The 26532-nt window shown below is 37.2% G+C and overlaps 1 protein-coding gene across 2 annotated transcripts in view; it reads right to left on the bottom strand.

Moving 5' to 3' along the window:
- LOC120081265 (protein unc-13 homolog) overlaps positions 1-26532 on the bottom strand; it is a 70901-nt gene that overhangs the window by 25576 nt on the left and 18793 nt on the right. For both annotated transcript variants that reach the window (XM_039035992.1, XM_039035993.1), the window contains one exon: positions 21840-22070. In XM_039035992.1, coding sequence (XP_038891920.1) covers positions 21840-22070 — 231 coding nt within the window. The remainder of the gene's footprint in view (positions 1-21839; positions 22071-26532) is intronic.

Here is a 26532-nt window from a genome sequence, read left to right as displayed (position 1 = left end):
TTGGTGATACGGCCCGTCTTTTTCAACATTCCGGCGGCGAATTCTCTTCTCTTTGAATTTCTGTGAGGTAAGTTTGACTCGCCCTTTTCACATTTGAAAGGGTTTTTTCTTTAATTGTTTTTAATATTTATTTGTAGATGTCATAATCAATTTGAAAGAGATCGTTTTTGGTATCTCTACCTTTCCTGCTTGCAAGCATTTGATTATTGACAATATATTATAGTCTAAGTATAATATAATTTTTAAAAAATAAACCCCCTTCGATAACCAGAATTTTTAGAGAGTGTTATAATTTTCTTGGGAATCCTTTCTATTGGAAAGTAATAGATCCAACTGCGCTTGCAATTACTTTCCAAATAGTTGGAAACTTTGAAACCTAATTGAAAACCTAAGGAAGCATTCTTTTTAGTTTGGTTTTTACATTTAACATAATAATATATAATTTTGAAAACTTAGCCACTAATCATTACTTTTTTAGGAATTATTTAGTTTTTTAATACTTAAACTTATAACCACTTACTTCTATCTATCTGTATAGTCGTTTTGGCGAGAGAAATGAACTGAGAACTCGTAGGCGAAAGAGAGTGTTTCTATAAACTCAATTTTCAACAACCAACATATACTTGTAGTACTCAACGGCCACGGTTTACCAATCCCATGATGTGAAAATTTCATAACTTGTAAATAGGAATTTCCATGATACGATCATTATGATCCACTCTTATTTAGAGCATTTTGTCACCCCTATATTGATTTCTTACCATTACCATTAGGGTCGACAAAAAACGGTAACAGAATAACAATAACTGTGTCGAATTCATGACTCTCATATTATAACAGTTAATAATCTGTTAACAATACCAATAAAAAATAGCTCATGGCATAGGTTCAATCTATTAACTTTGTGGTATGAAGGTTCTAATCCCCACCACCTCCTCGATCGGGTTGCGCTTTGTGATATATGGTTGGTTGCAGCAACACATTACATTAGCACAACATACAAACGAAATAAAATGGGCCATCTTTTTTAAAATTAAATTACGTTTTCCTCTGAGAATACATATGGCCTACGAAAGACCTTATTATAATTACAACAATCAAGCGATGAATATGAATGTTATAATTGAATTATGGTAATGCTAATTCTCAAATAGTTCTATATTTGGTGAATTGAGTTTAGAAGGAAAAATGAGGTAGACAAAGGAAATATTATGTGACAATGCTTTCTCTCTTCCTCTTCTTACTCAACACAGAGTACAGACTAAGTATGGGCTAGTCAAAACCTAACCGACGGCATGCATGTATGCGATCTCTCCTTCTTTAATAGACAATAATAGCAGGATCTAGGCATGGAGGTCTATGTCTAACGAATTTGAGTATTAAAGGAAAAAGGTACAAATTAAACCGAGTGATGGATCATACAAAGGAGAGCGAACAGACGATCTTTTCTTTTTTTCTCGATGAATAAGTAATATACAAATCTAAACTTTTGGGATTACAGTTCTCAGATAGTTCTCTTTGTGTGTTGATGTCAAAACTTGGACAGAAAAAAACATATAACTTGTCTTTTTTTTTTTTTTTATTAAGCGGATGAAGAACGCTTCAAAACAAGAAGAAAAATGAACTCTGATCGTCAAACTTAGATGATGGAAACTCTGATGAAAAAGAAAGTAAATTGAAGTACAAATGTCTAATATAGACGTATAATAATGTTATTATAGGAAATAAAGTCAATTATATAGTTATTTATAGGAGCAATTAGGATAAAAGTGAGTTTTGTAGTTTCACTTGGCTTGATGGTTTGGTTGGGACAATTATTTTTCAAAAATTATTACATATTCTCTGGGAAATTAAAAGGAATTAAATCTTTGAAAAATATCTAAAAAGAATAAAACTTAGACATACCGGCTAAATCAAGACTTTAGGTTCAAGATTCTGACGAAAAAAAACCTTCCTCTTGAGCACTATTGTGTTGTTGTGACTCACTGTGCAATTCATCTGGAATAATTAAAATCGATGGTAGTTTTATCTCCAAATCAGAAGATAAATCGATATTCATTTGTAAAAAATAGAATTTTCTTTTAAATAACTTCTATTGATAGATGATATAGTTTAAAGAAAATTAGTAATTTTGAACAAATACATTCTTTAAAAACCAAAGTCATAATTTCAAACTTTTTTTTATATTGCAAATTGTTGGCAATCTGCAATAACAACCAAGCAGATGATTATAGAAATCAATCAATATCAAATCACATAGAATCGATAGCAACAAAATTCTTCAGACGAAAGTTTTTTTGACAGTTTGCAAAAACATATAATCTAGGGACATTGCGTCAATTTTAATTTTTTTTTATTAAAGTTGCAATTGGCCCTTAATTAAATATTCTCATAATCGCTATCGTTACAGCTCTTTATTTATTTTTTATTATTTATTTTGTGGTTGAATCTAAACTTTTCTTTTTGCCAATTTGGTATGTGATTCTATTTGTTGAAAAATGTATGTGGAGTTTGGTGGTCCTATTGAAAATATATGAGTAATTTTTTCTACATGATACAGTGAAAAATATAAGTATATTCTAAATTCTTTTGCCGTGAATGATGACAACCTAAATATGTGAACTCTTTTTTTTTTTATAATGCTAATATCTATTTAACTTCAGATTTAATTTGGGTTATTGTTGATTCTCCTAATTGCTTTCCTAAAAATACTGTGTATTTTATTTATTTTTTTTTTATTGCTATTATGTAATTTACATATTTTTGGAAGGTTATCTAATTTTTATTGTCTCCTACTATAGTTTAAAATTCGTTGCTCCAGTTTTCAATTTTTATTTGATTCTACAAAATTCCTTTACCTTTGTAGGGTGTAGTGTTGATGTGTTGGTGTGTAAATAATTTAGCTCCGTTTATTAGTTTTTGTTTTTAAAAAATAAGTTTATAGGATACTACCCTTCTACTCCAATTCTTGCTTGTGTTATCATATTTTTTCAAGTGATGTTAAAAATAAAGAAGAATTTGAAAACTAAAAAATAAAATATATATAGAGTACCTTCAAAGAGTTGTGTGTTTTTAGAATTTGCTAGAATTTAAACCACTATACAAATGGATTGTAGAAATGTGAATAAAGATAGACTTAATTTTCATAACAAAACAAAAAGTCAAATGGTTACCAACAAAACTTAATTTTATTCAGTCACTACTTTATTTTAAAAAAAAAAAATGTGTAACGACCCGGTAGTTCGGAGGGGTACAATGAATAACCAGATATCATCCGAAGCGAGAGGGTCCTCGAGGACGATAAAAGTCATGTTAGAAATGCCTAAAGAAGAAGTTACCTTCCTTATACCCAACAAGTCAATTATTTTTGGTGCCTCAATCATAAGAATTCCAACGTTAAGGTGCTTATTTGGAACAAAATCCAGATTCTAAATCTTGAGCCTGAGTGCACTTACAAAAATTGAATCTTTTTATTTAGCCATTTTTCAAAAAAGAAAAATCTATCTTTAGTCAATTTTTCAAAAATTAATATTTTCTCTTAGTTATCTAACACTACAAATTGACATATCTATTTTACACTTACGTTTTTTTTAAAAGAAGAATGATGAACAACGTCATCTGATTTCTTTCCAACTTGGAGTCAATACTAAAAGGAAAAAAAAAAACAGTCAAACTCCCAGAATCATCTAATCTTCTTCTTCACATTGATCCCATAAAAGAACATACTTTTGTATCATTCACACAATTCAACAAACAAATTCTGTTGTATATCTTCATACTTCTTACCCTCTAATCTCTTCTTCTTCTTTAATTAAATGAGTCACTTTTCTATTACATCTTATGACTATTGTACTTAACATCTCTAGATTTACTTTTTACTATGATTATTTTCAGTGTTTAATTGGTATTTTATACTTATTATCTATGTAACTTATATGTTAAATTTATCTATATCTCGTAGTTTTTTTAAATAAAAAAAAAATACATACATCTTCAAGCAATATCAGTCGCTAATTTTTAAAATAGCATATATGTATATTCGCTAATCTTCTATAATGCTGTGCTTTTAGACGAAGGTTATAAAATCAAACGAGTAATGCAAATAAAAAAATCAAAATTTTGGATGACACTAAAAAACACCAAAAATAACATGACATTCAATAACATCTAGTTAACTTCTAATACGAACGGACCGACCATACCACTCTCGCCACACAACTTATTAAGTAGCACTCCAACCACTTAAACATACTAACACTGAATAATTAGATAAAACTAGTATTCCAATTTCATAGCTAATACGAAAAGAAATCAATTCATACTTAAAATATAGGAACAAATTAAACAAATACTCCAATCTTATAACTCACAATCGTGCAACTAAATGCTGCCCATTCCAATCGAACTGCATCGATTCTATTGTTGTTCATGAAGGCAGGTCTTGGTTATAATCTGAAGTAACAAAAAACAAAAAGAGGATGAAAACATGACCATCAAATATAATCATATAAAATTATAACACACATCTGCATATAATATAATACGTCACAAGATTACTATTTGAGGTTATCAGAGTTTGGCACGTAATTATCTCGTATTATACTGTTTGCACATAGTAACCCACTTCTATAGCACAAACTGCAAGCGCGCACGGAGGCACTACAGGTTAAAAAATTGAAAAAAAGAAACTATATCTTAAATCATACATATTAGATTTTAAGCATGTATGCGTACAGGTATAAAATTGATCAAAGCTTGCAAAACTTGTATCCTTTATAGGTTTCCAACGTATACGAGTGCGATATTGTTCCGGAAGAAGGTGTTTAGGCTTGCAGTTTTTCAAAGATCTAAAACAGTTTGAATCCATTAGAAAACACATAATGTAACATTAACAAACCAATCATAAGAGTTCAGACACTTACGTATTTATGACTTCCTTGAAGATTCTTGCTAGAATCTTACTTCGGTAAAAGAGTCATGGACATAACACAATTTTCTTGAAAGATTATATAATCAATATCCAATGGCAACTACTAAAATCACACATTTAATCTTAACTTATTTAGGAGTACCAGCAAGCTTTAACCCAAGTAAAACAATTAAATGTGTCAGTTACCTACCCATGTCTATATCGGATGAGTCAAGTTGATCAAAGGGCTTACCATTTGTACAGCTATTTGATTAGATTTGTTGGAACGTAGGTTCTTAGCATTAAACTGTGATGAATGGGTTGCTTGGTCAACTTTAATATACAACATTTTTTTTATCTCTGAGTCGCATGCATTCAAGGACACCTAAAAATAATAAAATTTATTATAAACGTTATTAATATGAAAAAAAAAATAAAATCTAAGAATATAGTCTAATTGGAATTTCACAATGTGTCCTAATCTTATAATACTTACGCAATGGTAGCAAGATACGATGAATAACAAAATTGCAGCCTCCCACAATTTGAAGTGATGTCGTCACTTTGTAATAAATTGTTTTCTCCTTTCCAAGAATCTTGCTCGCCAAGCTGATGTTGAATCATATGCATCAACTTGCATGGAGATTGATAGCATAGGAATGATTAAGGATTAGCCTTGTCTCCTTAAATTTTTTTAACTCTGAGAATGATTTCTTTTGGATTATCACTTAGGGCATCCAAACTTTCAGTACATGAAATACTTATTGCCACAATTATTTCACAATATTAATGTGTCATTCTTAAAGTGTAAAGTGTGTATTCGTGCCAAACAGGTTGTGTTCTCCTTCCATCCCAGCCCTATAAAACCATCCAAACCCTTTCACCTTAGTCCACAGTGATATTTGGGTCCCCACCAACACAAACCTCTACAGGGAAACGCTAGTTTGTCACCTTTATAGACGACCACACTCGGCTTACTTGGTTTTCTTCTCACTGGTAAGTCCGAGGTGTTATCTGTTTCCAATAATTTTTATGCCACTGTGGAAAACCCAGTTTAATGCCAGGATTGGTATTTTGAGAAGTGACAATGGGCGGAATTCTTTAACGCTCCTTCCAGGATTTCTTGCATCCAAAGGGATTATCCACCAGCAATTCGTGTGCCTACACTCCCCAACAAAATGGGGTAGCCGAGAGGAAAAATCGTCACTTTTGGTGGAAGTTGCCAAGTTCCTTAAATGACTCACTCCCGCCTTTACCTATGGGTGGAATGCATCCTTACTGCTGCTCACTTAATCAATCGAATGCCTTCCCGAGTCTCAATTTCAAAACCATTAGACTGATTGAAAGAGTCTACCACTCGAACTCGTTTAGTCTCCGATGTACCACTTCGTGGTTTGTGCTGTGTTGCCTTTGTTTACTCCATGGCCCAGTTTGGAAGGCTGCTGTTATGGAGGAGATGAGTGGAGCCTGGAGAAAAAATGGGAACGTGGGACCAGGTGATCCTACCTTAAGGACACAAAGAGTTGGGTGCAAATGGGTTTTCACTATAAAGTACAAGTCCAGATGGGACTGGTTGATCGGGTAACACAGGCCAGGTTAGTTGCCAAAGGATTTACTCAAACCTTGGGGTAGATACTTCGGAGACATTCTCTCCATAAGCTAAACTCAATACTATCCGAGTATTGCTATCAGTTGCAGTTAACAAGATTGGCCTGTGCTCACTGGATGTAAAGAATGCCTTTCTCAATGGAGAACTTGAGGAGGAAGTCTACATGAATCCTCCTCCCGGATTTGAAGATCAGTTCAAACAGCGAGTCTGCCGGCTGAGAAAGTCGCTATATGGGTTGAAACAGTCTCCAAGAATCTGGTTTGACAAATTTGCCACCTTTGTCAAAGGACAAGGGTATACCCAAAGGCACTCAGATCACACACTTTTTACAAAGAAGTCAACTTCAGGAAAGGTAGCAGTTCTCATTGTGTACGTTGATGATATTGTGCTCTCCGGTGATGATGATGATGAAATTGTAAAACTCAAAGCAAAGATGGCCAAAGAGTTTGAAATTAAAGACCTTGGAAAGTTAAGATACTTTCTCGGAATGGAAGTAGCTCGGTCTAGGGACGGAATCTCAGTGTCCCAACGGAAATACACGATTGATCTTCTAACGGAAACAGGAATGACTGGGTGAAAACCTGCTGACACCCCAGTTGAATATAATTCAAAGCTCAACAATACTAGTAACAATGTTCCGGTCAATAAAGAGAGGTATCAGCGATTAGTTGGGAAATTGATATACTTATCTCATACGAGACCTGATATTTCATATGCAGTGAGTGTCGTCAGTCAGTTTATGCAGGCTCCTTGTGAAGAACACATGACAGTCGTTGAACGTATCTTACGATATCTGAAAGATACACTAGGTAAGGGGTTAATGTTCAAAAAGTCTGATAAACGCTGCATTGAAGCCTACACTGATTCTGATTGGGCAGGGTTTATTGTTGATAGAAAATCAACATCAGGATATTGCACATTTGTTTGGGGTAATCTTGTGACCTGGAGGAGCAAGAAACAGGGAGTTGTGGCCAGAAGTAGTGCAGAAGCTGAGTACCGGGCCATGAGTTTAGGAATATGTGAAGAAATCTGGTTGATGAAAGTGTTGTCAGATCTTCATCAAGACAATGAGCTCCCAATAAAACTGTTTTGTGACAATAAGGCAATAATAAGTATTGCAAATAACTCTATTCAGCATGACAGAACAAAACATGTTGAGATCAACCGACACTTCATCAAGGAAAGACTTGACAACGGAAGTATATGCATCCCTTATATTCCCTCAAATAAGCAAGTTACAGATGTGCTCACAAAAGGGTTACTAAGACAAAGCTTTGATTACTGTGTCAGCAAGTTGGGCCTTATTGATATTTATGCCCCAACTTGAGGGGGAGTGTCGAAAAACAGCTTGTAACCCTAGGGGTATTTTAGTAATTGTGTGTACCCTAGGGCTTCCCACTAGTCTATTTATTTGGTCTATTCTCTTGTACTTTGTGTATCAGAATTAATAATAAAAATCAGTGTCTATCGTGGTTTTCTCCCTGTACTAGGGTTTCCACGTAATTGTGTTGTTATTCTCTTCCCTACTCTTTTATTTTTAACAAACTGTAAAAACCAAGGAGGGATCAAGAGGCCAAAACCATGAATTAGAACAAGATCGTAGTCTAACAAAGGCCAGGTGATGAGATAAGGATGCCCAATCAGAAATCTCCAACTCAGTGAGATTACGACGTAATTGCAAATCCCATGCTTGTGAGGAGGGAATCCAAACAGTAGCCACAATAGCAGCCTGATGGAGAGCAAAACGATGAAGTCAAGGATAACCTGCAGATAGAATACCACAGCTAAGGCCGGAGTCATTCCAAAAAGAAGTAGTAACACCATCACCAAGCTGACAACGGATATGGTCAGAAACCAAAATAATGTACTGACAAACAAATCTCCAAGGAGCTTTGGATGAAACTCAGTGGAAAAGGAAGGCCAAGTGCAGTCAGAATAATAATGCTTAGCCATGATCAGTGTCTCCATAACGCATCTCTTTCAGTTAAAAACCGCCAAGTCCACGAGAAGAGTTGAATTACGACTTTTGAAATTATCAATACCAAAGTCACCCAAAAGTTGAGGACATTGTGAAATCTCCCAATTCACGTTATGTATGGCACCATCACCTCTGGAACCTTCCCAAAAGAAATCCCGAACCAACTTGTCCAGACAATTAATAACAGAAGTTGGAGCCCTCAACAATGACAAGTAATAGGTAGGACGACTAGAAAAAGTTGCCTAAATAAGGGTATGACGACCCCCTTTAGAAATAAAAGCATACTTCCAATTATGAAGTTTATGTTGAAATTTCTCTATCACCGACTGCCAAAAGCTAACAGAATTAGAATTTCCTACCAAGGGCAAACCCAAGTAAGACATTGGCCAAAAACCCCTTTTGCAACCAAAAGAACTCAACAACCAATCAAAATCAAATTCAAGTACATGAATCCTAAGGAGCTCACTCTTGTTGATTTTAAGCCCTGATGCACATTCAAAGATACGTAAAATGTCAAAAAGGTTCTGTAATGCATGATGCTCAGCGATAGAGAACAACAATGTATCATCAGCAAATTGTAAGTAGTTCAAAGAAAAGGTCGAATTCCCAATAGGGTGTGCAATAGTAAGACCCAAAGAGAAACTGTCGTCCAAAAGACAACTGAGGCAATCAACAACTAAAATAAATAGGAAAGGGGAAAGTGGATCACCCTGCCTGATACCCCGGGTTGGAATAATCTTTTCCACGAGGACGACCATTAATAATAATGAAGTAGTTGGCACTAGTGATGCATTCTCGGATCCAAGAGCGCCAAAGACAACCAAACCCCTTAGCTTGAAGCAGAGAGTCAAGAAAGTCCCAATCGACTGTATCAAAAGCTATCTCTAAATCAAGCTTATGTACCACCCCTGCTTTCTTAGAGAAAGACCAATCATCAATGAGCTCATTAGCAATCAAGGAAACATCAAGAATCTGTCTGTTAGCCACAAAAGCAAGTTGTTTTGAAGCAATAATATCGGGAAAGACCATCTTCAGACGGTTTGAAAGAACACGAGCAATAAACTTGTATCCACACGGAATAAGGCTAATCGATCGATAATTCGAAACTTATTTAGAGTCAACTTTCTAAGGAATAAGGCAAATGTACGTCTCATTCAATTTAGCATTAATAACTCTAGAGGTAAAAAAAAATCCTGAATCAAAAGCATCATATCAAATTTAATAGTGGACCAAAAGTACTTGAAAAACGTTGTAGTGAAACCATCAGGACCAAGATATTTGCTAGTGCCAAGAGCAAAGACTGCTAAAAAGACCTCTTCAATAAAAGGGCATTCTAGATTCGCCTAGGAAGAAGAAATAGGACTTCAATTCAAATTTGTTGGAAGAAAGCATTAACCTCCATCTTTAGTAAATAAGGTCGAATAGAAATCCAAAAATTCAATCTCAATGTCCTGTGCAATTAGAAGGCTAGTACCATTACTGTAAAGGATTTCAGTAATCAAGCTCTTATGACGGTGAGCAGCAAAAATTCTGTGAAAAAAACGAGTGTTTTCGTCCCCCTCAATAAGCCTCTTAAGCTTACAACGTTATTGCCAATTAATATGTTCTTGTACTGTCAAATTTTCAATCTATTCGCAAAGCAAACGACGACCAATGGTCTAATCCTCACTGAGAGGGCCCATATCTGCCAAATCATCTAACTGAGAAAGTTGTCACTAGAGAGGACAATTTGGAAGCCTCCAGACGATGAGTATTATTCTAATTGCAAATAATAGATTTCAAACTTTGTAGTTTCTTCATTAATCCATGACCAGGCCAATCAGTAATAGGGTGAAGAGCCCACCAATCTTCCACAAGAGGACGAAAAGAAGGAACTTGCAACCATGAATTCTCAAATCGGATTGGGAAGGGGCCTCAAACAACATTGCCAGAGGAGAGCGCCAAAGGAAAATGACCAGATGTAGTTTGGTCCAAACGTTTAAGAGAAACTAACCTAAATTTTCGAAGGCAGTTTTCTGTAAGGAGGAAACGGTTCAATAAAGACAGATATTGAGTAGGACTAGAGCTGGACCAAGTGTAACATCCATTCCCCAATGGGATATCACATAATTGATAACCAGAGATCCATTGATTAAAGGCATGCATGCTGGAAAAAATGTTTTTGTCATGAGATTTCTCCCAAGACAATCTAGTGACATTTAAATCGCCCCCAATAACCCAAGAATCACCTCCCAGACCAGCCAAGGCATCAAGTTCTTGCAATAATCAACTCTGAAAACATTATTAGATGGACCAGACTACCGTGAGCCAGAAAGAGAAACCATGTACCAGAAAAACATGTATAGATACAGAAAATGACTCTAGATAACCTCATGAATAGAAGAATCAGGTTCACTCCAAAGAATAAGAATACCTCTGATGTGTCGATGGCATCCAGTGCAGTCCAACCAATAAAGGACGAGCTCCAAATAGATTTAATAAAAAAAGAGTCAACTGATGTCAATTTCATTTCCTAGAGGAGGACAATACCGGGGTTGTGTTGCTGGATTAACCTTTTAACCATAGCACGTTTCTTCTAGGAGTTGAGACGACAAACATTCCATGTTAAGAACTTCACTGGGTATCGGAAACACCCTCCCTAATAGCCAACGTGGCTGATTTGTCATAATAAACTAATGTATATAAGCCTTGGAGCTCTCTCTCTGTAACTTTGGTTTCTTTCCCGTAGTGGATAAAGGTTTCTTGAATTTAGTTGGAGGCGGGAGAGATGGGATGGCCATAACACAAAGACCCATGACTTGATAAAAGGGAGGCCAAAATCCCAAAGGCTAAAAGGGAGAAGGGGAGATGGATGTGGCTGGCTACGAATAGGAGGAGGGGAGTAAGGGTTTGATGGTGCAATGGGTTGTGCGGAGGGGTTGAAACCAATAGTTGGAGATGTTGGCAGAATGTGGTCGGCAGGTGTGTAGGTTGGGCTTAAGTCAAAAGGAAGGGAAGGGAGAGTGCATAAACGAAGATGATTAGATTCATCAGGTTGATCGCCAAAGATAGCCAAGTCAAGTGGGTGAGTTGTAAATTTGGCAACTTTGGTAGGGCTAGAAAGGTAACCTTCGGTAACGGAGGCAGCAAAAGGAATGTTTGTGAGAGAGGACGAGGTCGAAAATTTGTTTCCAACGTAGAGGGAAAAGTAACAGAGGAGAGAGAGGGTTGGGAAAAGGAAGGGGATATATACTTATTGGGCTAGGGTTACTAGTTTGGAAGCTGAAGGAGGTGGAAGGCTCAGTATGTGGGGCTACTGTTTGACTTGGCAAAAAGGGTTGGTCCACAGATTTATTTGGCAATAATGGAGGGTCCACAGGTTTGTTTGGCAAATTTGGGTGGTCTACGGAATTAATTGGCAAAATTAAGTGGTCCACAAGTTGATTTGGCAAATTAGGTGGGTATAATTGCTTCATTAATGCAGGAGAATTGGCCAAAGGCGCTTGAGAAGGAGAGAGAAGAATTAGCCAATTTGATTGAATTAATTTTGGGAGATTTTCCTTCTTCATTCAAACAAGAATCAAGGAAAATTTTATTCTTAGCATCGTCGACATCAATGCTTCTTTCCAACGGCATATTTTAATCTTTCTGACGACCATGGATTCTGACAACCAAAGCTTGTATGCGAACTGTGATATTTATGCCGGTCAGCTCTAATGGAGATGGATCTCGTGTGGAATAAAACCCAGAGCATTTTCTTTAACTTTCAAAAGCGCAAAAGTAAGATTTAATCCTTTCTCTGTTTTGTTGGAGATTTAATCCTCTCTCTGTCCAAAGAATAAGATTAAAAACATCAATCCAACCACCGGTTGTAGCCACCATTTCCTGCTTGAAGGAGGTGGGCCTAGAAGGTGAGAGGAATTTGAGCTAAAGCTGACCTATATTAGTCCATTCGGTGTGTTGACTTGCTAACTTTGTACCATAAACATGTAGCAAAGCTTTATCATCAGAGAGAGGGTTAGTGGTGCAGCAAACTGAGAAAGTGTTAGGTACTTAAGCACCTTGGAGAACCACACCCCAAAACTAGCTATTGGGATGGGAGAGCCAAGCCACTTAAGTACCACATTGGTCATCTCATTTTTTTTTTAAAAGGAAACAATTCATTAAAATAAGAGAAATGTGAGCAAAAGCCCAAAGTACAAGAGGGTTATACAATGAGCGGAATAACAACCGAAGACCAAACGAATCAGCAAGTGCACCCAGACATCTCAACTAGGTTGACACCCCCTTAGCGCCCTCATCACATCCAAAAACAAACTAAAACTAGCTATAAACATAAGAATAGCACAAAACATTACACTCCCCCAAAATGAACAAACACAAGGACAAAAAAACAGAAACATACAATCTGAAAAATCAAAGAAAACCATAGACTACAAAAGAAGCTAAAAACCATCGCTTGAAAGGGAGGCAAACACTCTCCAGTTGAGATTGAATTCTAATAAACTGTAGCTATTAAAATGCTTGGAGAGGATACACCAAGAAGAGGCAAGCCGTCAGGCGGATTCAAAGCGATCTTGGCAAACAAGAGCCTTATCATAAAACACCCTTTGATTTCTTTCAAACCAAAGGTCTGCCAAAAGAGCCTTGACTGCATTAAGCCACAGTATATGGCTGGATTTGTGGAGATTTGTTCCAACTAAAAGCTGCAGCAAGTTTCCATTGAAATCATTGCTCATAACCCAAGAATAGTTGAAGAAGGACAGCAACTTCTCCCAACACCAAGCTGAATAGGAACACGCAAAGAAAAGGTGGAGGGAGTCTTCAAACGAATGTAGGTACAAAGGGCATATCGATGGAGAAATATAGATGGTTGCCAACTTCCTTTGCAAAACCGAAGCTACATTCAGCTGTCCAAAAAGCATTATCCAGACTAGAATATTAATCCTTCGCGGGCTACAAGTCTTCCACAAGGCCGAGTAAAGAGATTTTTCCAAAGGGGAGGAGAGGGAAAGGTGTAATTTAAGGGAATTGACCATGAAGAGACCCGAGGCTGAAATGGACCACTTCCTTTTATCAAAATCCTCCGAAACTCTTCTTGATGCAAGAACCCCAAGCAGCTCTTGAAAAGAAAACATCTCCTCATCTTTAAGCAAACGATGAAAGGTGATTGACCAAGCGGCCAATCTGCTGTCCCAATGTTCAGCAACCGAACCATTTGGAAACAAGGTGATTCTGAAGAGACTTGAAAATAAGGTACTGAAAGGGGTCACTCCTTCCCAAGGGTCTAACCAAAATGCAATCATGCTGCCATTTCCAAGTTTGAAAGTAGCCAACGGCTCAACTTTTAACCAAGACTTCGAAATACTGATCCACGGGCTTCTCAAACTTCTGCCCCCTTTACCTGCCGTGTGCCAATTAAAAGAATCTGAGCCATGAATGCTTTTGATAACTTGGCCCCAAAGAGAGCCTTCCTCTTTAAAAAAACTCCAGCCCCATTTAGCAAGGAGTGTTGAATTCATAATTTTGAATCCACCAAGGCCGAAGCCTCCATCTGTCAAAGGTTTTTGCACCAAAGCCCACTTCACCAAGTGATTTAACTTGCTGCCATTGTGTCCTTCCCAAAAGAAATTCCTTATAATCCTCTCCAATTTTGATGCAACTCCATCCGGCAATAGGAAGATGGACATAAAATGAGTTGGGAGGTTAGACAATACTGATTTGCATAAAGTGACTCTACCTCCTCTTGATAGGTTGAAACGTTTCCATTTGTCCAATTTAATTTGAAAATTGTCCAAAACCGATTGCCAAAAAGACAAATTTTTCGAGTACCCACCTAAAGGCAGTCCAAGGTATAGGAATGGAAGGTGATCAGCCTTACAATTCAATGAAGCAGCAGTGGAAATCAGCTCATTTTCGCCCACATTTATACCATAAAGGGCTGATTTATCCCAATTTACTTTCTATCCCGAACACCATTCAAAAAACTCCACCGTTTGCTTAAGTTTTGCAAGCATGTTGCTGTCATATTTACAAAATAATAGAGTATCATCTACAAATTTGGAGGATGGAAATGTGAATTTTATCTTTGCCAACCACAAAACCTTCATAAAGACCGGCTTGAATAATCTTGTTCACCAAAGCACTTAAAACTTTACTAACAAGAAGAAAAAGGAAAGGTGAGAGGGGATCACCTTGCCTAACACCTCTTGTGGCAGCCACCCTTCCCCTTGGCCTACCATTGATGAAGACTGAAAACATTAGATTTTTAACGCAGCCCATAATCCAATCTATCCATTTCTGACCGAAGTTTTTGCTTCTCAACACCTTTTCTAGAAATTCCCAATCAATATGGTCGAAAGCTTTTTCCAAGTCAAGCTTGAGAATCCACCCCTTCTTCTTTTTCACTCTATATTCCTCCACAACTTCGTTAGCAATAAGAATGGGGTCTAAAATTTGTCTTCCTTCAATAAAGGCACTTTGGGAAGAAGCTATAATGCTAGGCATAACCAATTTTAATCTTTCAGCCAGCAACTTTGCAATGACCTTATATAACACTATAGTTAAACTAATTGGCCTGTAATCACTAACCTTGACTACTATTTTCTTCTTTTGAATAAGACAGATGAAGTTTTCTTTTATACACACATTAAGCTTACCATTCTTATAGAAATCTTCAAAGGTGGATTGCAGACTGCCCTTGATCAGGTTCCAAAATTTCAACAAAAACTCCATAGTGAATCCATCGGGTCCAGGTGCTTTGCATTTTCCAAGTTTCCTTACAGTTGCCTTAATTTCTTCGGGTGAGAACTTGGCTTGTAGGCATAAATTCTGATTTGAGTTGATGCATGGCCATTCTAGGTTCAAAGGAATATGCCGCATCCCCGGGGATTTAAGGAAGATACTACTGTAAAAATTCAGGATTAAGCGTTCAATCTCTCTAAAAGATTTCGTTGGCACCCCTTGATCATCTATTAGTTCAGATATAAAGTTTCTTCTCTTCTTTGCAGCTAAGAATTTATGAAAAAAACTTGTGTTTTCATTTCCCAATTTGAGCCAATTCAACTTACTTTTCTGAATTAGATGTACTTCCTCCAGTCTATAAAGAGACATTAAATCTGACTTCAAAGTAGATCTAAGCGCCAATTCATTACTAGAAAGGGTAGAGCAATCCGCAAGAGCATCCCATTTTTCAATTTCTTTTAACAGCCCCTCTTCTTTCCTTCTTTGATCTTCTTGGAATTCCGAATGCCACTCCTTTACTGCTGTCTTTACCTTTTTCAGCTTCTGATTAAGGGCAAAACCTGCCCAACCTTGAACATTACTGCTTAACCAAACTGTTTCAATAAGTTTGACACACTCCTTATTGAGCAGCCAGCTGTTACAAAATCTAAAAGGGGAAGGACCCCAGCTGAAAGACTCTGCTTCTAGCAAAATTGAAAAGTGATCTGAGAAGGATCTAACTTGCCTATTAGCTCTAGAATTTTCAAGCAGCTCATCTCATGCTTTAGACATGAAAAAGCAATCTAATAGAGAACTTGAAGCTGAAACACCTTCCCTAGACCAAGTAAAACTGTCATTTCCCAACCAGACCTCCAATAGATTGGCTTGGTCTATGAAGTTGTTAAATTTCCTCATTCCTTTAGTGCTTCTGCCCATAGGAAATCTTTCATGCGCCCATCTTGTAATATTGAAGTCTCTCCCAATACACCAAGCTTCTACACAATAATATGAAAAAGATAGAAGTTCTGGCCAAACGAATTTTCTTTCTTTCTCCCAATACACCAAGCTTCTACACAATAATATGAAAGAGATAGAAGTTCTGGCCAAACGAATTTTCTTTCTTTGTAATCATTTGGTCCATAAACATTAGTGATCCAGCAAGTCTTTTTACAAGCAGTGATGCATTTTACTGATAACGAATACCCTCCTTTCAATGTTTCAACCACAGAGATCAAACTCATATCCCATAATGTCAGTAAATCACCTGAATTGCCATATGATTCCACAAATTCCCATCCTATTTCTTTGGAACTCCAAAGGGATTTGATGAATCTTACTTCAAAGCTATCTTTCTTTGATTCTAGAATTAGAACTACTGTTGGTTTATGTTTCTTTAGAAAACGCTTGAGAGCTAACCTTTTATTAACATCTTTTAGGCCTCTTGTATTCCAAGTCACGATTTTCATAATTCAGGGCCAAAATTTGGTTGCAGCCTCAGCAACCAACTGCTAATCCAGAATAAGGCGGCAATCAGTGACTATGGACTTCAGATGGGCTGGAAGGTCACACGGAATGGCTGTAGAGATGGAGCCGATAATAAAAGCTTCTGAAGAGATGTCCTCCTCTGTCTGAAACAGGGGATTTAAATCAGATACAAGAGGGGCTTCTTTTCTTGTCTCCTCTGAATATCCTTCTGATATAAACTCGTCCACTTCTTCACTACTCACACTGAAGGGAGAATTAATGAAGACATCCCCTTTATCTTTTGAAAAATCACCCGGGCTGGAGCTTGGAGAACTTCTCAGAAAAGTACACTCTGAATTAGGTAAAGAAAAAACAGAGTGTTCAAACAGAGGAGGGAGAAGAGGAAGGAGCGCTGACCTGAAACTTTGGAGTTGACCTTGAATTGAAGTGCAATGAGCTTCTAATAAATCCGGGTTTTGAACAGCCACTGATTTGGCTTTAAGACTTGATTTCTTGATTGAATCCTTCACAAGCTTTCTTCTGATGAAATGCTTTGGGAAAGATTTAAAGAGGTAGGGGGATGTTTTGCTTTATAGTGTTGTTTAGCGCCTGATTTGCTAGGCCTTGGCACTGATTTACTATAGGGAGGGAGATGTTGCACGAAGGAGGAGATGGAATTGTTTAAGGAGGACGCAGGAACCGGCAATGGCAAAGGAGCCAATTTTTTTGCGAAAACAGGAGAAGGAGGCTTAATCGGGTTAGAACAAGGGAGAAGTGTAATGGACTTGGGTGACGAATGGACTTCTTTGGTGGTTGGGGAAAGCAAAAGTGCTTGCCTCAAATTAAGATTCGAAATAGATACTTCCACGTCACAAAGTCCCAAGGACTTATCACCTTCTTGAGTGAGCGGCTATTCAGCTTCAAAAGACAAAAAGCCAGCTACACAACCTCCTTCTCCCATCTCTCTCTTCTTAAATACTCGAGACGCCTTTTCAGATTTGTTATTAAAGGACTGTGTCTTTTCGATTTCTTTCACATGAGACCCTTTACTTGTTGGTGATTGTTCGACTTCTTCGGCTAAAAAGGAGGAAGGAGTGGTTGAATTTTCCGTGAATCTTCCCAGAGAATGTGGAAAATGTGGCTTTTCACCTTCCTCCGCAAAACTTGCAGCTCTTTTCAGGGAACGCTTTTTTGAGATTGGATTCGGGTTTCTTGAGAAATTCGGCTTGGATTGAGAGGAGACAAGGAAGGTCCAATCTGAAATATCTAAATGGAAATTGACTCCTTCATCTTTAGTAACTTGATTCAACTGAACAAGGTCAATTGGATTAGAAAAATCCTTAAAGAATTAATTCCCAACAGACTAGGATGGAGCTTCTAAACATTCAATATCACCAAAATTTAAATAAAAATTACCACGATTTTCATCCTTAATTTCGATTGTAGCCGGCATGAACCCACAGAGGTTTCGTCTAACTTGAATTTTGGCTTCTAAATAATTTGTGAGGTTGAGAGTTTCTAAAGCAATTGATTCCAAACCCCCAAAATAAGCACCTATGGCTTCAAACGTATTTCTTCCCCAATAATCTAGTGGAAGGTTCTTGATTGATAACCAGCCTCTGAATCCTTTCATTAGTAAGGTTCTTCCATGCCTTGACGGATTCCATTTTTCGAACATCAAATGAAACGGACCAAGCATTTGCCATTTGCTCGGGTTTAAAATCAGAGCATTCAAATCACCATTACTGACCTTAATTAAAGCTTTATCTGCAAACAGAGGATTTATAGTAACACTGGAATTGAAGGTCTCACTCAACACTTTTGAAATTTCCTTCCAATCATTATAAACCAGGAGTCTTGAGATGATCCATAAGCTACTAAAATCTTCTTTGAGAACTTCATGATCCTTTTGAATCCAAAAAGAGCTCTTACTCTGTTTTACTAATCTCTGAACAGGGGACTTCTGATGTGAGACTACGTTAAGCTTTGGGGTTTTGAAACCAACTGAGGGAGCTCTTTTCTCCCTTTCACCACCTCTGAGTAACTTCTCTCTTGATGATCTATTAGAAGGAGCTTTGAATGAGTATTATTGACCTGAGCAATCTCATAAGGAAGTTTAAGGGAGGAAAAACTTACTTGTTGAACAGGTGGCTCTTTGAAGATGTGAATGCCGGCTTCAATCATGTCCTTGAACTCTTGCCAACCAGATTTATCAACACCATACGGAACGTGGATATTCTTTCTTCCCCCTGAGGCTAGCCACACTGCACACTCTACAAACCACATATCATTAGCTCGGAATTTGGCAAAACGGATGAAACTCTCGTCCACTCTTTCCTTTAGCAAAAAGAATTCAAAAGTTGGACCAAACAGCAGTCTTCTAAAGCTTTCTTTAAGCCAAAGAGCTGAGGCCATAGAAAGGAACATGGATTGGCCTCTTTTCAGATCTTCCACAAGGAACCCGGAACCCTCTTGCCACATACAGAAAAAGTGATCCAGAATACTACAATTTTTTATCTCCATAGCCGAAAATCACACAAACACAAAGCCCAGCGAGCTGCAGGAAGGAAAACCACCTAAGAGTGAAGGAGATGAGGGAAACAGAAGGGAAAGGGGCGCGGTCAGGGTGAGGATCCATAGTGAATACCGGCGGGGTGGGTAGAAGAGGGGGAGGGAGGCTGAGTTGGGACGAGGAGGGAAAGGGAGGGGAGGGAGGGGAGAGAGACATTTTCCGTTTAGATCAAAGCCCTTTTTGCCTCGTGATATCCATTGGTCATCTTATTCTAACCAATGTGGGACAAAGGCATCCCATACTACCTTGGTTCCTAACAATACCCCATCCTCGGAAAGCCGATGTCCCGGCGACTACTCTGGCGGTACTTCACCCGGTCAAAACCCTCCGCCGTTTCCACTCCGGAACGTCGGCAACCGACTCTAGTACCATTGTTAGGTACTTAAGCAACTTCAAGAACCACACCCCAAAAGCTAGCTATTGGAGTGGGTACCATAGTGGTCATCCCATTCTAACCAATGTGGGACAAAGGCATCTCATACTACCTTTGGTTCCTAACAGAGAGATGACTTCAGAGTGTTGCAAATAGGTGGCCAAGAATCACAGTCTATAACGTTGAACAATCACCACCGCCTTCCAATCAAATTGTGGGTGAATGGGAGATGGGTTGACACTCTTGCATAGAGCTGGGGCCTTGTTAACCAAAGGGGGATTGGTTGCTTTGGTCGGGCCACAGTACTGTATGATTCGGGTTTTTATATGGTTGTAGATTTATTGGGAGGAAAAGGATAGTCGGGGTAGTCTGAGAGCAAGGAAAAAAATGAAAACCAGCCCATTTTTTCTTCCATGGATGGGATGAAGAGGTTAGTGCAGCGACCAAATTGCCCTAAAAGAGTGATCTCAACAAAATAGCCATTCTTATCGTTGTGTTTTTCCAGCCAAAGAGTATCACATTCATCTATCAGCTTCCTAAAGAACTTGTAGTTGCAGGGATCTTTATAGAGGGAATTGAAAGATAAAAGCAAGCCAATCTAGAGCCTTTGGTGAGACAAAGAGAGAATTTGTGGATGATCGGCTCTGTTTAGTAATCTTTAAGTGTTTTCCTTTGATTGGTGCAATCGGAAAAAGTGAGAATTTTTCCAATCAATAAGAATTGATCAAGTGGTGGTGGAGGGTAGGGTGGTCAGAGGGGGAGGCATGGTGGTGGTGGGCATGGTGGTCGGAACTAATTAAGGAAAGGAAAGGGTTGAGGGGGAGAGAGGAGAGAGGAAAGAGCATGACTTAAAGAAAAAGTTATCGGTATGGTCTTGTTAACTAATAAGAAAAAAGGAGAGTTTGTGAATTCTATGTTAGTCAATAACTATGAAACTAAATATGTCCCAAGCTTATGTGGGTGCTAAGGGGTGTCAACCTAATCAATGCTCAGGTGCACCTCCTAATCCATTCTTTTTGTTCTTTTATGCTCTTTGTATCCATATTGTATTTTGAGCATTAGTCTCACTTCATTAATTCAATGGCGAGCTTCGTTTCCATTTCAAAAATAAATATATACGTCCCAAGCTTAACTCTATCTTACGAATTTTTTATTTAAGGAAATGAAAATAAACTAATGTTCAAAGATAAAAACTCCAAAAGAAGTGAAAAAAAAATTTAAAAAAAAAAAACAGTGCAAGAAAGCACACGAAGACCAAACCAGCAAATATAATAAAGCTAATAAATGGTGTAGAAAACTTAAATACAGTTTAACCAAAAAAATTTATAATGTAAAGTACTTTTAGAAAATAGTAGTTTTCAAATATAGAAAAATGAACCAAAATATTTACAAAATATAAAAAATTTCAAAATCTATCAACGATAGGCACTGATAGACTATTATCAGTATCTATCATTGTCTATCAGTGCCTATCATTGATAAATTCTAAAATTTTACTATATTTTGTAAATATTTTCAGCAGTTTTGCTATTTGAAATAATTTTCCTTTACGAAACATAAGATATAAAAGTGTTTTATTGAAAATATTTATATAGAGAAAAACAAAAATAAAATAAAAAGTGTTTAAACTAGAAGGTATTCCAAACTTAACATACAAGAAAAAAAAAATGATGGATGAGTTGGAGTTTTTTAAAGAAAACACAACTTTTCATTGATAAATGAAAAGAGGCTAACACTTAAAATACATGGAATCAAAAAAGAAGAAACAGGAAACCTAAACAGTACAATCTCAAGAGTATCCTAAACTAGACCAATGATTAATTAGAGAAATAAAAGTCCCCAAAATAAAACAGATAACATGAAAAGAAAAATTCACTTCGATTCTTCTCAAACCAAAGTTCATCGAGTAAGGCTTTGACTTTGACAGCAAAAGACCATAGCAACTAACCCTTTGATGAGTTAGTTGGGTTAATTTTTTTCATAAGCCAATGAAATGAAAATCAATCCAACAGATCTAAAATTCCAATAATCAAACTCAAGCATAATACTCACAATGGTTGAACAAATAAAGCATTTTTGAAGTCTACTTTTAAACAGATGCAACAATTTCATTGGTTAAGCACCAATGCTAAAGACCCTACGTGGTCTGGGCAAGAAAATTTTTCCTACTTAACAAAGTTAAAACTCACAGCTCCAATCCAGGTTTTGCAGCAAGAAAATGGTTTACCGAACCTCAGAAAAGTGCAGATGGTAGTCTCCTAACAGCCTGTCAGCCCAGCTCTGGACTGGAACAATAAAGGATTTTAAGAAAGAAAAATCTCGAGAACTCCCTTCCTCCTCCAGTTCCGAATGCAAACTTTTTAAGTGTAACCTCTCCTGTGGACCCCTTTGTTCCTTCAATGGTATTTTCTTCAACTGCTCAATTGCATGTTGCAGCATGCCTTGCTCGGATGTAATAACAAACTGTAATACAAGATGAAATAATGATGAAAATCAAAATATTAAAATCAGAAGAAAATTAATCCATGATGTCAGAAACAAGACAACCCATAATTTAATATGTCAGACATTTAGTGCTTAGTAGATTCAATAACAAAGGAGACTACCTAATGCAGTTGTTCAAATAACCATATTCTCAGTTAAAAACTTTGTTTCTCATAAACTTTTATATGGATTTCATCTCCATGATTTGATTCAGTCCAAGCCCCATGATGTACTCCTACTCCATATAAGATAAGCACTCCTTATCTTATCTCCAAAGAAAATAAGACTTTTCATTGGTGAAATGAAAAGAGACTAATGCTCGAAGTACATAAATCCCGAAGGAAGAAAAGAAAAGAAAAGAATACCTAAAGAACATCGATAAAAGGAAAATAAACAAACCCAATATTCCATGAAGGAGCCTGCAAAAATGGAAAAAAAAGTGTGACAAGATGAGGCTTTGAGACGATCTAACTTCAAACGAGCAAAACACATCAGATCGTGAGAAAAATTCCTAGAAACCCAACAACAAGGCCTGTCTAACCAAATTACCAAGAGAAAGGCCTACAACACATAACCCCAAGAGAAAATGTGATCTGCCAACGACTTTGCAACAAGACCAAAATAACAACTTTTCTGTCTGCAATAAATGCTATACTGCCACACAAATGAAAGTAAACCCAAGACCATAATAAAACCAAGGGGATAGTTCAAGTCAAATTAGAGAAGCTTTGCACGATCAAGCTGAGACCGATGAAGAATTGGATGGGATACTTATCAATTGAAGCCCACAAAAGTCAACCAAATAGGAAAATTTAGATGGAATTTGCAAGGGAGGCTTCCACCATTGATCCTGTTGCACTCTGATTTTTTCTTTTTTCTGTCTACAAATAAATTTTCAAAAGCCTCCCCAACTATATCCTTTGAAGAAAGCTCAGGAAGCTCTGCTTCAGGAGAAACTAATTCAGGTTCTTCAATACTAACTCTAAAAATCAAATCCTCATCTGGATCTAAATCAATGTTTTACTGTTCTTTCATTGGAAAAGTAGAATAGTATTTGAACCAGGGTGAGCGAGAGTTGAATGTCTGATAACTTTGGTGTCTGCCTACTGTTGTTTATATGAGAAGCATGCTGTTGGGATGAAGGCACCAAAAGGCAAATGCAGTCTTCCTTTAACTTATCAGAATTACACTCGAAAAGCTAATCTACTACTGGAAGTTCTTTTTCCAAGTGAAATGGAACGGAAATGGTTTTATCAACCTTCCAGTCAGCTAACCAAAATCCTCTAAGTGGACTAGCAGACTCTAATAAACCATATGGTTCCTTAGTAAAAGCTTGCTCGAAGTGCCAATGATGATATCAGTTAACAAAGAAAATAAAATAAAATAAAAGCTTCATCAAAAACACCTACTTTCTCAATTAAATCATAACCTTCAGGAAAAGACGAATCTGGTAACTCAACTTCATCATCAACCGAACAATTCTTTTAAGGTTTGTTCAAAATTTTCGAAAAATATTTTCTACTTGTATGTATTGTATGTGTGATTGCACAGTCTGCCAGACATAAATTTGCATGGCTCATTTTTTAGCCACTCAACCTATGAAAACACTTCATGTTTCTTCATTAAACAAAATAATTACACAAAGAGCAACAAAAATTAGAATATAAAAGATCAAACTTCTTCCCTCGTTTGCCCATTGGTCTACTGTCGACTTTGGCTTTATAGTTTATGTGCTCTCTTGTTTTGATTTCCTTTTTGGGAGCTGTTTAGCATAGCCATTGGACTACTTAAGTACTTAACATACTTGGAAATACAAGAACAAAACTAAACCAATACTATGAAATAATTGAAACACTAATCCTTCTATAATAAAAGGCTATGCTAAACAGCAAAATAAAAAATAAAAAGGCTTTCCAACCGAAGAGACATCCAGTAGAAGCCAAAACTTGAACTTCAAAAGAAATGGAGCTTTCAGAGCAAAAGATTCTTGAATGTGAACTCCAAGCATGATGTGGAAAGCCAACCAGGATCATAATGTTCATGCACCGAGGGCTTTTGGATTTCCAAAGAGCTTTCTTCAACTGATTGTCTAAAAGGGTAGCATAGGACAAGTGAGTCACAAAGAATTTACTGTGAAAACTCCGTCAGCTTCAATAGACCAAACCCCAGCTCCATCAAATTTTCTAGCACCAGTTCAAGGGCAAAATAAATTACGGCCTTCCTACACCACTGTACTCTGCCTCCACGTCTCAACCGAGAATTATGTCACAAGCTTCAATAATTGACATCAAATGTTGAGGGATATCCTTCTTGATAAGGGGACTAAAGTTTGGCTCCTATCTAACCAATAGTCTTTTCAGTCTTTCTGACTGAAACAGGTTGTGTATATCTTCACCAAAATCCCCAGCAAAATCAGTATCTTCTTGAACTTTCTCAGTTTCAGAGCAGTCGATGTCTTCACTGCTAGCACTTACTACTGATCCGAGTCTAGCTGCTTGGGACAAGAAACACTTGGAATTTTGTTTGAAATGCCTCACACAAATTGCACATTTGATCCTGGGACTTTAAACACTAAATGATGAAAATTAATCAACGAAGAATGGGATTTATCTGACCTTTTGGATGAAAGGCCAAGAGCTTGTATTCAAACACAGCACTCCTCAAGCAAATCAGAGTTCACTATTACATACCATGCATTGAGAAAGGAGGTCCTTTTCCTAATGAAATGTTTAGGGAATGGCTTTAACAGATGTGGACACCTCCTATACAGTGGTGGAGTTGAAATGGCCGGCTTGATCTTCTTTTTTCCGAGAAAGCATCTTTGGAAAGAGAAACTACTTTCGTCGAACTCAAAACCTGGAGAGAGACTATTATTCAATGGCACATCTGACCTAGAGAAGTTAGGAGAGTGATCTTTTGACACAAAAATAAAATTCTTGGGAGTAGGAGTAATTGAAGCGCCTGAGTTGATGGGGGTCTACTAACTGTTGAGCATCCAAGATAGGAATATCAAAGGTCATGAAATAAATGAGTTGTTTAATGCCGCCAAAAGGGGGAACACGGTTTGGCGGGCCCAGAATACTGAAAGCCGACTATCAATGTCAAGTTGATCGTACCTTATTCGTGAAATCCTCAAACGATAAAATTACAGGGAACGATCATGAAGAGAACCCCAACCTTAAAAGGATGCTTGCAGCTGAGTTTGAAATGAAAGATTTGGAAAGTTTAAGCTATTTTTTAGGCGAAGTGGCTTGATCCAAAAATGTTGGTCACTTGGAAAAGTAAAAAACAAGCGGTTGAGCAAGTAGTAGTGCAGTAGCTGAATATAGAGCCCTTGCTTTGGGAATTTGTGAAGGAATATGGATTCGGAAAATGTTGAAAGAACTGAAAATTGATACTCATTACTCAGTTAAAATGTTTTGTGACAACCAATCAGCCATTAGCATTGCAAAGAACCCTGTGCATCATGACAAAAGAAAGCTTACAGAGCTTGATCGTCATTTCATATTTAAAAAGGTCAACAATAACAGAGTCTAATTATCCTATGTTCCATCTCGTCATCAAATTGTTGACATTCTCACTAAAGCACTTCTAAGGACAACTTCTAAAGAATTCAACTCTTGGCTTGTATTTTATATACAACCCAACTACTTGAGGGGGAGTGTAGATTTATTCCTATTTGTGTGAAATATTGTTTCCTTTTTTAGGTTATTTCCTGTTCTATTTTTTATGGATTATATCTCGTGTAATTGGAGTCATTTTTGGAATAGAAAATTTTGCCTCCAACACCTCAGTCCTCAAATCCTCATCCACCACCTCATCTCCTTTCCAGACTCAAAGGTGAGGTTCATCAAAGAAGTGCCTATTTTTTCCTATACAAACAAAAGCTTCCTAGAATCAAGAAGACTTAAAACATGACTCCACTGTCAATGTAAGTGACGAAGAAAATTATTGTTTGGCTTTAAATTCAGTGCTGGAAGAAGTCCACTCTGATGAAGATATAGTTGAAGATGTTGCAACACTTTTCCAAAGTTCACAACTCCCACCTAAATTCTCCTCCTTGATTGAAAAATATTGTTTGATTCCTGGGTAAGCCTTCCATCCTTTCCTAAAGAAATTTTTTTGGTCGCAATTTTATTTCAAGAGTCAAAGAAAAGTTGCGACAGTTTTAACATAACTTGTCGAAAGTTGTTAGGTTGTTTTGGTGATAATTGGTTGCATTAGATCAACTGGCTCGGATTCTGGGGAGGCTCCTACTTTGGCAGCTTGCAACTCAGTCTTGTTATGAGTTCATTCTCAAGCCTCTCCTGCTTTCAAAACTCTATGCACTCAAGTTTAAATCTTCATTTGGGAAGTTAGTCACAATGCCATCAACGCTAGTGAAAAAATATAGTCACCTCCCCCACATAGCCATCTCTCCCCAATTCTGTCACATTTATAA

This window comes from Benincasa hispida, chromosome 7 (genome assembly GCF_009727055.1).
Source record: "Benincasa hispida cultivar B227 chromosome 7, ASM972705v1, whole genome shotgun sequence".
In the NCBI taxonomy this organism is placed as follows: domain Eukaryota; kingdom Viridiplantae; phylum Streptophyta; class Magnoliopsida; order Cucurbitales; family Cucurbitaceae; genus Benincasa; species Benincasa hispida.
Note: the sequence above shows the minus strand (reverse complement) of the source record. Positions and strands in the feature narration are given on the sequence as shown.